Here is a 14,520-nt window from a genome sequence, read left to right as displayed (position 1 = left end):
TAAGGATTACGGCCACCGGATCGGATCGGGTCTCGTCGTGGCAGACGTGGTGTGTTTTGTGTCAGGGTAGGCGCCGCAGACGAGTCCTGCTGCGGTACTATTTAACCGTCGCGCACCCGACGGGAAACCGTTTAGTCGTTAATCGTACAGCAAGCGCATCAGGATGAAGTACAGCTCGGCGAGTGTGAAGGTGGCAGCACTGTTGCTGCTGGGCGCGATTGTCATTGCGTCGGGCAAATCGGTCGACAAGGTGCGCCGTCCGTTCCCGGGAATTGAACGGTTGGCCGCTCGCAGGGAGGGCATCGTCCCACCGAAGGGTTACGTGTCGCAGAGCCCGCGCACGGTCGAGGGCCGTTTCACGTCGCGCGTGAACCACTTTGACCCACAGAACCGGGACACGTTCGAGTTTAACTATCTGCACAATGACCAGTATTACCGTGAGGGGGGCCCACTGTTTGTCGTGATCGGTGGACACTATCCGATCAATCCGTACTTCATGGAGAACAGCCATTTCCGCGATGTGGCCGCGATGGAGGGAGCGTGGTTGGCGACGAACGAGCATCGCTACTTCGGTGGTAGTAACCCTGTCCCGTAAGTGTCTCTAAATAAGTTATGTATGTCCAACACCCGCTTTCTTAACCGTGTTCTTTGTCCCATCGTATCACAGGAACTACTCGACCGAGAACCTGCGCTTCATGCGCACCGAGCAGGTCCTGTTCGATCTGATCGAATGGATCGATTTCCTGCGCCGTGAAGTTATGGGAGACCCGAACGCACGCGTCATTCTGCACGGTGCCGGATACGCGGGTACTCTCGCTTCCTGGGCCCGTCAGCGCTTCCCCAACATCATCGACGGTGCCTGGGCCTCCAGCGCTCCGGTACGTGCCACCACCAACTTCGAGGAGTTCGCTGTGGAAGTCGGCAACATTATCCGCGTGAAGGGTAGCGACCAGTGCTACAACCGCATCTTCCAGGCTTTCCACACTGCCGAAAACCTGATCGATGCCGGCGTTACCGAAATGGTGTCGGAGATGTTCAACACCTGCGAGCCAGTCGACGCGGAGAACCAGTTCGAGGTTGAGGCCTTCTTCTTCGCCATGATGCTTTCGCTCGAGGCGGCCATGGTGGAGGACTTTGACATCGATAACATTGGTCGCGTGTGTGACGCCCTCACCGACGATCAGTTCAACACCGGCCTGGAAGCTCTCTCTGCCTTCCTGACCGAACGGTACTCGGAGGCGCGCGAGTGCTTCGACCTGTCGCTCGAGAACTTTATCCGCTATCTGACCGATGAAGATGTGGATGCGCCGGCCAACCTGGAGTATGGACTGCGCCAGTCCGTCTACCACGATTGTACCGAGTTCGGATACTTCGAGACGACGTCCTCGCCGGATCAGCCGTTCGGATCGAAGGTGACGTACGATCTGTTCCTGGCCGAGTGTCAGGCTGCGTTCGGCGAATGGATTACCGAGGAGGTCGTGTACGAAGGTGTCCGTCTGACCAACTTCCACTTCGGTGCTACGGATCCGCGTGTCACCAACGTGCTGTACACGAACGGTGAGCTCGACCCATTCCGCCAGGTGTCCATCACCGAGTACACGAACCTGCTGGCAAATGCGCGCGTCACGCCGCGTGCATTCTTCGCCGAGGATGTCATCTCGATCAGCGGCATGGATTCGGAGGAGCTGCTCGAAACGAAGCAAATGGCCGAGCAGTACATTACCACCTGGTTGGGATCGCCGATCAGCCCGTTCCGGAAGTAGACAGCTTTCGTTAAGCGTAAGGAAGGTGGTGCCCAGCCCAGCCAGGGGGGAGGCTTCCGTCTGGACACCAGCAAACAAAACAACATGTACGCATAAAACAATAAAAAAAGCCCATAATAATCTTAAAAAATAGTAGTAGCTCCTCGACATTTTCCAACGGTATCGATGCTTCCGATTTTTGGGTTATTTCTGTGGCCGCGTTTCTCCCAGTGTCCTCACCGACCACTTCGCCCTTTTACCTTGGATCTTGGTTGGATTACACGATAATAGACTCATTGAGCCGGCACTACTTCACACAGCGAAACCATGAATCGTTACAAATTTCATGACCGGAGGCACCAATTTAGATAAGGTGTTCGTGTTCGAATTTTATGTCCCACCGATGGCCGTTTCGGTGTGCTGATTTATGGCCCTATCTGAGAAGGTCGGAGCAGCTCGCCAGTTGTTATCGCATGGGCGTGACAACGCAACAAACCGGTGGCCTGACTAATCCGTTACGTCCTCAGGAAGCGGTGCTGCTGAGTTCCCAGAGTGCGAACAATGTGTTTTGTTTTTATTTCGACGACGTCAGGCTAGTTGGGGTAGAGGCTCTTTATAATGATCTCATAATGAGGTAAGGTTAAGGCCCCGATTGAGAGTCCTTTTTTCTAAGACTCATTCTTAAACTGGCTATGTAAATAAGATTTTGATCCTGAGGTCCTAGAACACATCAGGACGTCAGTTCGTCTTTTACCTCGCGTTGATGTCTCCTTAATCTAGGGCTCCCCATACATGCGTAGCAGCTGTGCTTACGCACTTCCCACATTGTACACAGCTACACACTCCGCCAACGTCAGCGGTCCCGTGTTATCGTCGACATTCGCTACGACTCTAGCCGGTCGTACTTTCCGTACATCCAATTATTTAGATCCTTGATAAGGGCGAGCTTTATGGTGGTACGCTCGAGCGAGAACATGCCTTCTTGCTTACTCCTGTTGGCTGCTTCTTACAGTACATGTGTGCAGTAATCATTCAAATCGTGTGTGAGATAAACGCCCTTACGACAAGCATAATCAAGCGAATGAGTTCTGCCCACCCATACCCACGGAAGAAGAAGATAGAACTTCGACTTTCTAACCGAATGGCAAAACTGAGTGGCGCAGATGAGTGACCCTGGTGCGTACACTGTCCAAGGGACCACGACCGTGGTGTCAGCAGGCGGCCGCGGTACTATTTAACCACGGCACCGGCCCGCCGGCTAACCATTCAGTTGTGAATAATTGTTAGTGAAGGGAAGAGTGGGAAGCACCCAACGAATACGACACAGGATGAAGTTAGCATTTGTGCTGCTGGTGGTGGCGGCGGTCGCGGCGACCTCCCTCGCCAAGACGGTGCCCAAGTCCGGAGGCAAGAAGTCCGGCCTGCCGCTGGAGCTGGTGAGCGCCATGTTTGGCAAGTTCCCGGAGAAGAAGGTGCCGGCAGGGCGCACGCCGAACCCGCGCTTCGTTGAGGCACGGTTCGAGTCGCGTGTCAACCACTTCGACCCACAGAACCGGGACACGTTCGAGTTTAACTTCCTGTGGAGTGATGAGTACTATCGCCCGGGAGGCCCACTGTTCGTCGTCGTCGGTGGCCACCATCGGCTCAACCCGTACTTCATGGAGGACAGCCACTTCAAGGATGTGGCCGCGCTGCAGGGCGCTTTCCTGGCCTCGAACGAGCATCGTTACTTCGGTACCAGCTCGCCAGTACCGTAAGTACTGCGTCCGTGGAGATAGATACTCTCGTTTTGGATGGGGAGATCCTAATTTGCTTACCTTTGCACAGTGACTACTCGTCGGAGAACCTGCGCTTCCTGCGCACGGAACAGGCTCTGTTCGATCTGATCGAGTGGATCGATTTCCTGCGCCGTGAGGTTATGGGCGACCCGAACGCACGCGTCATTCTGCACGGATTCAGCTACGGTGGTGCACTGGCCTCGTGGGCCCGCCAGCGCTTCCCGAACATCATCGACGGTGCCTGGGTGTCGAGCGCTACCGTCCGCGCGACGGTCAACTTCGAGGAGTTCACCGAGGACTTTGGCAACACGATCCGCATCAAGGGCAGCGACGAGTGCTACAGTGCCATCTTCCGCGCGTTCCACACCGCGGAGAACCTGCTCGATGCTGGACTTACCGAACAGGTATCGTCCATCTTCAACACGTGCGAGCCGATCAATACGGAGAACCAGATCCAGGTGGAGCTGTTCCTGCATCTGATGGTGCTGTCGCTCGAGATTTCCATGTTCGAAGACTTCAACATCGACAACGTGAACCGCGTGTGCGGTGTGCTGACGGACGAACAGTACGGTACGCCGATGGAAGCGTTGGCCGCCTACCTGAAGGACCGGTACGTGGAGATCCGCGACTGCTTCGATCTGTCGTTCGAGAACTTCATCTCGATCCTGGGCGACGAGTCGCTCGATGCCATCCAGAACGAGCAGTACGGTTTGCGCCAGCTGAACTACCACATCTGTACCGAGTTCGGCTACTTCCAGACGGCCCAGTCCCGCGACCAGCCGTTTGGCTCCAAAGTGACGTACGATCTGTTCCTGGCCGAGTGTGCCGCCGTGTTCGGTGACTGGCTGTCGGCCGATGTGCTGTACGATGGCGTGCGCCTGACCAACCTACACTTCGGTGCTACGGACCCGCGCATCACCAACGTGCTCTACACGAACGGTGGCATCGATCCGTTCCGTCATGTTTCGATCACCGAGTACACGAACCTGCTGGCGAACGCTCGCGTCACGCCCGCCGCTTTCTACACCGAGGACATCCGCGCGATCAGCGGCATGGATTCGGAGGAGATGCTGGAGACGAAGAACATGGCCGAGCAGTACATCACCACCTGGCTGGGATCGCCGATCAGCCCGTTCAGCCGATACATCCGGAAGTGAGCGACCAAACGGGGGGAGGTGAATTCCGAACAGGGAAGGGGAGAGCATTGGAGATGTTCATCCTCCGGGGAATAATTGGCAGGATGTTTCCACATCTTCAAACATCGCCACCACCAGCCGGTGGCGTTGCGTAATGTAAGCGGACTCTTAGTTTGACCAATTAAAAGCGATAATGCGAGCCCAAACCGACGACTGCATTCTACTCTGCTTATCGTTTCACTCCACTTCCATCCGAGGGCCAATGGGTCGCGTATCGCACAATCTGTACGGGTATTTATGACCGATGATGATAAAGTTAAGGTTTAAGGTTGTAAGCCGGCAGGACAGCTGGGCTAATGATTAATTCGATTAGGCGTACCGGCAACTGCAGCTGTTTACGTTTGCCATTACGTACTTTGCGAGGACGATCGGAGCAGATTAGTGTGGTTTTGGTGTTGCCGGGATGATAGTACGCTGCTATCGAACCTTACCCCACGTGGCGATAAATGACGACCCTCACCGAGTAAGGCGGAAATGGCGGAGGTTGCTGCAGATTGGTAAAGGTTAGCAGCGTGGTGGAATTTAGGCAAAGATTAAGGAGTTTCTTCTTCTTCTTCTTCTGTGGCACTACAACCTCGAGAGGTCTCGGCCTGCCATTTCTGGCTTTCTGTGACTTAATTTTACCCGCAGAAAAGTAGTCAGCCTTTCGTACGGGGAGGCGGTCTGGATGGGATTTGAACCCCGACCCTGTCGTGTGAAGACCAGCGCCGCTGTCGCCTCGGCCACCGGACCGCCCCCACGATTAAGGAGTTTACGCACATTATAATTTCACTTCCGAATGTGCTTCTGCCGATTATCACGATCGTGTTGTCCCGTAGGGTTGTGGCAGGTTGGTCGGATGTATCTTATCGAGCGATCTCGTTCACTCCGGGGAAGAAGGATTATAATTAAATAATCGACCCACAATATCTTTGCTTATCTTATCAACTCCGGCAGGAGTGGCTGTGGGACGCAGAGTAGCACTTCCGATTATGACCTGATAATTAGTGTTTTATTAATCCGATTCGTACAAACAAGCTGTAAAGTGTTGCGAGAGTAAACAAACGCTGACGCGCATGGGTTGCGTAAGGTTGTATTGTTATGAGCGGTTTGCGGACATTTGGGTTTCTTCAGAATTTCAAAATGGTTCCAAATCCTCGCCAAGGATTGGAGTAGTCGAAATTCGAAGCATGATAGTCAAGAAGCGATTATTAGTAAGAAATTTATTGAGCGCAAAAGTCTGCTTGTAACTCATGGTAACCTGAGAGTAGTGACTTGTCCGTAACTAAGGATCTAGTAAACTAGTTTCTGTGCTTTATCCAGAATATACCCCCGGTTTTCAAAGCCCGATTCAATATGAAAGCTGTAGAATTCGAACCGTTGAAATGTTACAAGCACAGTACCTTGATCAGTTGTTAAGGCAAAGATAGCAATAATAAGACTCTGGAATGGTTTACGTCATACCTCAAAAGGATAGCTTAGAGAACTTTCTAGAAGCGTAAGAAGTTGGCAGGATTCTAATGTAAAGGATCTTTTTGATCACATCCTCAGTGAGACCCTTAGAAGAAATAGTTATCAGATACATTTGGACATAACGATGTATGAGGTCACGACTGCCATATATTGACTTACTAGACTTCGATAATCCGATACTTCTTAGTTGGATTGTCAGTCCTCACCACGGGGTTCAAATGGTATGTGATCCTCCTACGGTCTGAAGGCCAGCGCCGCTGTCGACTCTACTACCAGGCCACCCCCAACCTTGATATATGCCAAACCTTGCTTTGATTCCCTACTATCCGACTGTTTTAGTCTTCAGGGTCTTGGCTTGCTACAAAACGGGCGGCCAGTCCAACACCATTTCCATTTTGGTGGCGCATCCTCGCCATTACTTCATCTCAAATTGGGCCTGCAACACCTCCAAATTCCATGTGGACGGCCTTAGCAAGGTTTTAAAGGTTGGAAAGTCCGGTGTAATTTTAATGACATGACCAGCACAGAAAGTGTTAGTAACCGCCGGAGCTTGGTCATAAGTTCCAGAGCGCTGAGATGCTGCTAGAATTCGCTGTGCCAAAAACTATCTCCCCGTGAGCAGTATCTTTCTTCCTTGGCACTGCAACCTTGAAAGGTCTCGGGCCTGCCATTTCTGGCTTTCTGTGACTTGATTTTACCCGCAGCAGTGTAGTCAGCCATACGTACGGGGAGGCGGTCTGGATGGGATTTGAACCCCGGTCCTGCAGATATATGGGATTTAAAGAGAGCAGTATACTCTCTTTAAATGCGGCAAATATCCTACCCAATCTTGAGTAAATCATTATTAAAAATGGTACCGTTGACTTGGGAGAATTTTGAAGTGGTTAAATAGCAAAACTATAAAACATCATTGCATACATTTAGGCATTATATCTTGTCATATAAACAAAACGGAAGTGAGCGAGATGATGTAAGTGTTAATAGCATTTACAACATCAATTTGAAGAATGGTTTAGAGTCCAAATCGGGAGATAACTGCTACTACCTAATCTCAATGCTCCAATAAAAATGGCTTATCATGTACCTCGTGACAAATGCAATCATCCTGATACCATTCTACATGTAGAAACAATAATAGCCTTGGCCTTTCCGGTGTTGCGGTGGCCTGCTGATACGTACCTAATATCTGTGGCATTGTGGCCCCCGCTGTCCAACATCTCAGTATTGTCATTTTCTTCACAACAGTATGGCGACTCTTGGTGCATCGTTACGGTTGGCAGTATTCTCGCTGCTAGTTGCAGTTGTATTCGGCAGCAATGGATCGCCCCACCTGCTAGATCTTCTGAACCCGTGGCGATCGGACTGGACCGCACCGGCCGGATATGTGTCGAACCGTTCGGAAGCTTTACGGTTTCGTACCCGTGTCGATCACTACGATGCGCAGAACAGGGCCACGTTCGAGTTTGATTACGTGTCGAACGGAGAGTACTATCGGCCGGGCGGACCGATTTTCATCATCGTCGGTGGAAACAACGCACTGAACGCGTACTTTATCGAAAATGGACTCTTTCACGATATCGCCCGCGATGAGGGTGCTTGGTTGTTTAGCAACGAGCATCGTTACTATGGCCGCAGCTCACCGGTGGAGTAAGTACCCGTGCAAAAGTGACAGCCTACTGTGTCTCTGCTAATGGACGGATGTGTGTTTTTCTGTTTGTAGGAATTATTCCACACCCAACATGCGATTCCTGAGCGTCGAGCAGGCACTGGTCGATCTGGTCGAATGGATCGATCATCTGCGCCGGGAGGTAGTCGGCGATCCGAACGCGAAAGTGATTCTGCACGGGCTCGGGTACGGTGGTGCCGTTGCCATCTGGGCACGGCAACGGTTCCCAAGCCTGATCGATGGGGCCTGGGGCTCGACAGCCTCCGTCATCGCTCGGGTGAACTTTAGTGAGTACGGTGAGGATATGGGCGAAACGATCCGAACGCTCGGTCACGCCGATTGCTACGGTATCGTGTGGCGTGGCTTCCGAACGGCCGAGAATCTAGTCGACGCCGGCCAGTACGATCGGCTGTCGGAGATGTTCCGCACCTGCGAACCGCTTCAGGCCGCCGATCCGCTCACGATCGAAACGTTCTTCTTCGGGTTGAAGGGTTCGTTCGAGGCGGAAATGTTCGGCCAGGCCAGCCCCGACTCGGTGGGGCGCATGTGCGATGAGCTGATGGCCGACCCGGCTGACACGGCGCTGGAAGTATTGGCAAACTTTTTCGAGCGCCGGTACGGTGCATTTGACTGTGTGCCGTTCGACTTCGAGAGTAACATTGCGAGCTCGATGTACGAAGAAGTCGGAGCACCGAACAATGCTGACTTCGGCATTAGGCAGCGTTTGTATCAGCTTTGCACGGAGTTCGGTTGGTTCCTGACATCGTCGTCCGGTGACAGTCCGTTCGGGACACGCATCACGTACCGCTACTTTATCGATACATGCCGGGCAGTGTTTGGTGATTGGATCGATCAGGACGTGGTGTACGATGGTGTCCGGTTGACGAACTTACACTTCGGTGCGGATGATCCACGCGTTACGAATGTGGTGTACGTGAACGCACAGTACGATCCGACACGGTTCGTCTCGATTACGAACTACACCAATCTGCAGGCTAATGCGTTCGTTACCGAGAATGCAGTCGTGTCACTCGATTGGATGCCGGCCAGTGTGGCCGATTCGGATGATTTGAGGCGCATTCGACAGGAGATCGTAGCGTACGTGCGTGGTTGGGTCGCGGGAGGTATCATTGGGTTGAAGTAAGCGGAATGTGAGTGGCTCTCGTCTCTCGTTGTACTAAAACTGATATTTTGCATACCTTCAGGGGTAGATTCGTAAAATCGTTCTTTGGATACAAATTGGCTGCGAATTTAGTTTTAGGTTTACGAAACGAAATTGAAGCAGTTAAATCAAACGTAAAAGAAATAATTAAAAAAACACAATACGTTTTTGTTTAATAAACTCTGATCGCATTTAGTACGGAGATAAGTTTAGTACAATTATGAAGGAGAAGTGAAGCGACTCGCTGCATCGCTATTCGCAGAGTCATGAGTTTCGTGGACGTGGTCATCAAAAATATACGTTCTTACTTCTTATAATGTTCATCATCCTGCCCCTTACTCGCTCCCTGCCCGTCGCACGTGCTACGGTACAGATGATCCTTTGCTTGCAGCAATTAAGCAATTTAACAATTCGACCGATCTTTTCGAATGCTCTTTGTCTTTAACTTCTTTTCGTATCTGTCATGCCTATTTTCGTCCTTTTTAACTGTCCTTTTTCTACTTCTTTTCTCTGCCTTATCTTCTAACCATCCTGTCACATCCTTTTTTTGTCCTTTTGTGTGTTGATTGAATGTGGCTTGGTCAGTTTTATTCCGTCTGGACCTTAGGTTAATAAAGTGTTGAGTAAGGGTTACAACAACACTAAACAATAAAGCGAATTGCAATGCAATACAATACAATCAAACTGGTCTCAGGGCAGGTTCAATACAATGTCTGAATGCAAAATCGTGATTTTCCACAATTATTTGATTTTTTCTCACTTACTTCCATGATATTTTTATCCTACTACAAGGGTTAAGTTGAGAATTTTTATAATCCTTTTAATATTTATTCGGTATCTCCAAACCATACATTTACATGGTCGAAACATAGTCGGATTTTTTTAGACCTAACTATTTGACAATCTATCTCTTCTTCTTGCCCGGACGCTCATCCTGTGTGAAGATCGCCATTTTGCACTTCGTACAGTTTTCCATGTAGCTCAGGTACCGTACAGAGTAGTGTCTTGAACCCACTATTATTCTTTCTATTTGTGAACGACGTCATGGTCATTTGTTCTTGTCGATGATCTCTATAGTTTCGTTGTAATGCGGTCAATGGCTGCCCAATCACAAGTGTAGCCTCTATTCATATTTTAGGTGTGTCCATTGATGCAAAGATGCTTTTTATTGATCAAATCATGGACGTAAAGCACTCGGCATACATGACAGTTGGCCTAATCAAACGAAATACCTCCGAGATATATCTATATATCCCGAACTGCTCGATAGAAACAAACCTAGTTAGCTTTATACACAACTGTTACTCGTATTTCAACAAAAACAAGCAGATCGATTGTGTTTATACTGATTTCCATGCGGTGTTTGATAAAATCGACCATACGATTCTACTGGCGAAATTAACAAAATATGGTGTGCATAGGAATTTTGTTCAATGGTTTAAAAGCTTTCTAAGAAATAGGTCTATAAAAGTAAATATCGGAGCGTCATTTTCTACTGAATTTTCTAACTTATCAGTTAACTCTAACTCTAACTCAAACTTGTAAGTTAGCCAACTGCGAAGTATTACAAAATATTTAATTCAGCGTATGGTGTACTAGGAACCAAATGCATGTTAATGTTGCTAAATATATGACTATAAAATAGCAGACTTATCCGTTCCTCGTTGTAATGAAGTTCGTGATCTCGGAGTGCTCCTCGATAGTAGACTAACGCTTCAGAATCATCTTGACAAGACGATTTCCAAAGCCCTACGTGTATCAGGTTTCGAATTTAAAGATCCGTTCTGTTTAAAATCGTTGTTATAGCAATACGGCCAGGCCGTTCTTTATGAATAAAAAAAAAACAAAATCGTTGTTATGTTCCCTAGTTCGTCCCATCATTGAATTTGCTAGTATAGTTTGGTCCCCGCGTCAACAAGATAGAATAGTCAGATTAGAAGCCATTCAGCACAAATTTACAAAAAATTTTTTTTATCGATTTCCTTGGTCTCTTAATGTCGCCTTTCCAGACTACCGGACAAGGTGCTTACTATTTGGGCTCGAATCATTAGAACATATAAGAATGACGGCACAGTGCATATTCCTTAACAAGGCTATCAGCAGAAATATTGACGCCCCGTTTATTCTGGATCAAATTAACTTCCTTGCTCCAGGTAGACAATTAAGACCACACCAACTATTACGACCGGATTTTTCTTCAACAGACCATAGCGCAAACGACCCAATAACATAAATGATGGAGACATACACTGCTTTTGACGATTTAATAGATTTTAACATGTCAGTTAACAATTTAAAAAATCTTTTAAGGCAACGGTTTTGATGATAATTTATTGTAACGTATCTGGTTCATGTTATGCAGGCAATTATTGTTAGATAACTAATAAACGAATATGAATACGAATATATGATGTATCTAGCATGAAAGCTCTAAGCTGTAGCCTGGTACATCCTATCTTGGTCCAATTCGTCTGGTGTCATCTTAGCAGCTCAAGAAGAGAGGTTGCAAGAACTGTGTACGAGTATCACGATTACTTAGACTGTTTGATCGAGCTTCTACTTCCTAAGCGCTTGCTAAGGACAGTTAACAACAGTTTGCTTCTAGGTTCCACGGATGCACCTTCCCTTCTCTCTCTCTCTCTCTCTTTCTCTCTCTCTTTTCTCCCGTTCTATATCTCTTCAAAATTAATTCGTCCTCGGCATCTACTGACGCTCCCTTCCTGCCACATACGCTTTCTTCCTCAATTTAATTGCTCTGCTGACCTCTTCGACTTTTCCATGTCCTTGACGTCCTTCTGTTCCCATATTTTAGAGCCTTCAATTCTAATTGATTTGTTATTCTCGCCTTTTATTTGTTCGACAAACTACTCATTTTCTCATGTTCTGTTTGTAGTATTCTCTCCCTTGTGTTCCATTTTCTAATGTCAGAAATTCTTCATCAATTCTTCTTAATTCCTCAGCCCTCTCTTGTCATGATTATAGTATTGGGTATATTATATATTTAGTGTATATTATACAAAAACTTAACTTTGCTAGAAAGGCTTTCCCCATTTTGTAATTCCTATATATCTCCTGTTGACTTTCATGATCGGCATAGTTCTTCTTTTACCCTGAAGTTAAAATTTAAAATTGTGGCCCAGATTTTATAACTGCATTCAATTAGTGATGGTCAATCGATCGTCCTTATGTAACTTAATATGTTGTCTTGCAAGTCAAAAATATTTAAAAACTGTCCCATCACATTCGTCTGCCAAATACTTTTCAGCCTTAAGAGCTACTTCCAAATCACGATCAATCACTTCTTGGCGCTACTCCAAATTACAACTTTCTAAGACCCCCTGTCGAGCGAGGCACTGCTGTGCTTCTTCTTCCAATCATGATAAGTCGGGCCAGCCCAAATGACTCGCTCGTCAACTACTTAAACCCACCCAAAAAAACATTGACAATTAAAAACTCTCACACTCCACACACACACACACACACACACACACACACCCGGAGCTCATTAAAAGCAAAACAAACGAACCACGGAAAGCACAAGCGCACGTGCTGCCGATTTTCATTGCCGGCTATCGACTATCGGCCGGGGCCATTTGGGAGGGAATTTGGTGGAATCAAAACAAAACATTGGGTGGTCGGGTGTTCCTCGTCGATCGGAGCAGCAGCACCGTCAGCAGTGAAAAGCGAGAGCCATTTTCCGGATGAGTGAGATGGGAATGGAAAATCTGGCCCGTTGCTTGATTCTGCGTTTGGGCTGTTTGGGCTTCACTTTCTCGGCACTGGGAATAGTGGGGTATGGCCTGGTTTTGTTGCTCCGGTGGTGGATTGTTGTTTGCTTTGTTGTAGTTGAAGACGAGACTAGACTTATTTTCGGTGAATTGGCCGTTGAGCGTACCTCTCCATTTTGGCAATATATTCCGAGTGCCCTCCGCTTGTTCAGGGCTGAGACAAACAACTCCAAAAAGGGAATTTAGAACATTAGGCGGCTTGAAATTACACGAATTCCACCTGTACTGTGTAATTAGGAGCTGGTTAAAGGTGCTGAAAGTGACACGGAGAGACTGCTGCATTAAACATGGCACTTTGCTGTCCATGTCCCCCATTCAAAACAAACACGCAGCTCGTCGTTAACAATTGTAACCTGTCCTGCGCTGATGGTGTCGTGAACTTCCTAACGCCGGAAATGCGGCAATCGGGCCGACGTCCGTGCCATTGAACTTGCAGCACGGTATTGTGTGCCGCCACACGCAAGAGATGCTTACCGGAAATTCACACGACGTCGTATTGGAACGATGGTCCATCTAACAAGAATTCTACCCAACACCAGACCGGTGCTGGTGTAAAAGTGTGAAGCCACCGCACAATGGTCGCGCGAGTAACAGCTGCCCGTCGGAAGACAAACCCCTGTGGGGAAGGGCAGCCGTTTTGCCATATTCATATCGTTCCCCCCGATAGACGCAGATACCCTGGGGCAGCGAAGCGTGACCACATAAAGGGCAACCGTCCTTACGTGGTTTGCGGTGGTACAGGGGTTTCGTGTGGCTGTGTTCTGAGCTCGCATAAGGCCAGGATTTGGGTTCTAAGCCGGGTAGCGAATCGGGCAGCATAATCAGGCAGCCGGAAGTCAACCGTGAACCGTGATCGTGCGAAAGCAGCACTCTTTCGAAGCAATGGCCAAGCCAGCTGATGGCGATGCGCTTCGCTCGTTCCGGTGCGGATTCCGGACCATAGCCAGGGGCGCCCTGGCAGACTGCAGACTGAGCAGAACGGGCAGAACAGTCTGTGGTGGTGGTTGGGTTTTGTGTGGGCTTTGCTACTTAAAATGCAAACTGTCGGAAACTGTTGGGGTACACAAATCGCTCTAGAATGATTAGACAAGGTGGTCGGATAGCTGGCAGGGATGGCAAAAGACGTGTTGAGCATGCTAACGATTCCGTATTTTTTTGCCAATTTAATTATTTTATTTGATAAATAAAATGAGTTCTGAGCTAAAGATGAACAATATTCAAGTTGTTTATTTGTTTAAAATAATTTGGATTTATTTCAAGCGACTTCGTGAAATAATACGATCATCCAGAATGGAAATAAAATTTTATTATAGTTATTTGAGTAAGCTTTTAAATTGCTAATGTTTTAACGTTAATACAGAAACTAGAATCTTTTTTAACTTTTAGTGGGTAGAAATAAATCCGTTTTGCTTATTAATTTCGGGTGCTTATTTGACGGCCATTCGTGTGGAATAAAAATATGACATAAAATTTTACCATTCAACCGAGCATGCCCGGGATAAGGCCAAATAGCCTTGTTAATTTTTTGTTAAATTTCTGTTAATACGGCGTCAAGCCGTCATAGTTAAAACATCCAACTTAAACTTCTTGATCTTAGCTGACAAAAAAGATTTGTGCAAAATTATAATCTATTGTTCAAGTTGGAGGAAATACAAGCTTAAATTGAGATGAGCCTTTTCTCAGCTAGTTGCTGCACAAAATTTTATGTATGGTTGGACGCCCTGAAATGCTGTTTG

At 48.0% G+C, this 14,520-nt stretch overlaps 3 protein-coding genes across 3 annotated transcripts; all 3 read left to right on the top strand.

Moving 5' to 3' along the window:
- Positions 1–123: 123 nt before the first annotated feature.
- Positions 124–1,893, top strand: LOC118507037 (putative serine protease K12H4.7). The gene is made up of 2 exons (XM_036044986.1): positions 124–591; positions 668–1,893. Exons 1-2 carry the CDS (start codon positions 164–166, stop codon positions 1,761–1,763), a joined length of 1,524 nt encoding a protein of 507 aa, XP_035900879.1. The 5' UTR covers positions 124–163; the 3' UTR covers positions 1,764–1,893.
- A 1,099-nt stretch (positions 1,894–2,992) lies between these two features.
- Positions 2,993–4,874, top strand: LOC118507035 (putative serine protease K12H4.7). The gene is made up of 2 exons (XM_036044985.1): positions 2,993–3,495; positions 3,570–4,874. The coding sequence occupies exons 1-2, from the start codon at positions 3,071–3,073 to the stop codon at positions 4,675–4,677; spliced, it is 1,533 nt and encodes a 510-aa protein (XP_035900878.1). The 5' UTR covers positions 2,993–3,070; the 3' UTR covers positions 4,678–4,874.
- A 2,439-nt stretch (positions 4,875–7,313) lies between these two features.
- LOC118507034 (putative serine protease K12H4.7) lies at positions 7,314–9,200 on the top strand. Its single transcript, XM_036044984.1, has 2 exons — positions 7,314–7,815; positions 7,889–9,200. The coding sequence occupies exons 1-2, from the start codon at positions 7,415–7,417 to the stop codon at positions 8,976–8,978; spliced, it is 1,491 nt and encodes a 496-aa protein (XP_035900877.1). The 5' UTR covers positions 7,314–7,414; the 3' UTR covers positions 8,979–9,200.
- The last annotated feature ends 5,320 nt before the right edge of the window (positions 9,201–14,520 follow it).

This window comes from Anopheles stephensi, chromosome 2 (genome assembly GCF_013141755.1).
Source record: "Anopheles stephensi strain Indian chromosome 2, UCI_ANSTEP_V1.0, whole genome shotgun sequence".
NCBI classification, from domain to species: Eukaryota; Metazoa; Arthropoda; class Insecta; order Diptera; family Culicidae; genus Anopheles; species Anopheles stephensi.
The sequence above is the reverse complement of the archived record's forward strand: the minus strand, read 5'-3'. Positions and strand labels throughout refer to the sequence as shown.

Coding starts and splice junctions, on each gene's coding strand:
- LOC118507037 (XM_036044986.1), top strand. CDS start 164: ATGAAGTACAGCTCGGCGAGTGTGAAGGTGGCAGCACTGTTGCTGCTG. Junction 592..667: donor GGTGGTAGTAACCCTGTCCC/GTAAGTGTCTCT, acceptor ATCGTATCACAG/GAACTACTCGACCGAGAACC.
- LOC118507035 (XM_036044985.1), top strand. CDS start 3,071: ATGAAGTTAGCATTTGTGCTGCTGGTGGTGGCGGCGGTCGCGGCGACC. Junction 3,496..3,569: donor GGTACCAGCTCGCCAGTACC/GTAAGTACTGCG, acceptor ACCTTTGCACAG/TGACTACTCGTCGGAGAACC.
- LOC118507034 (XM_036044984.1), top strand. CDS start 7,415: ATGGCGACTCTTGGTGCATCGTTACGGTTGGCAGTATTCTCGCTGCTA. Junction 7,816..7,888: donor GGCCGCAGCTCACCGGTGGA/GTAAGTACCCGT, acceptor TTCTGTTTGTAG/GAATTATTCCACACCCAACA.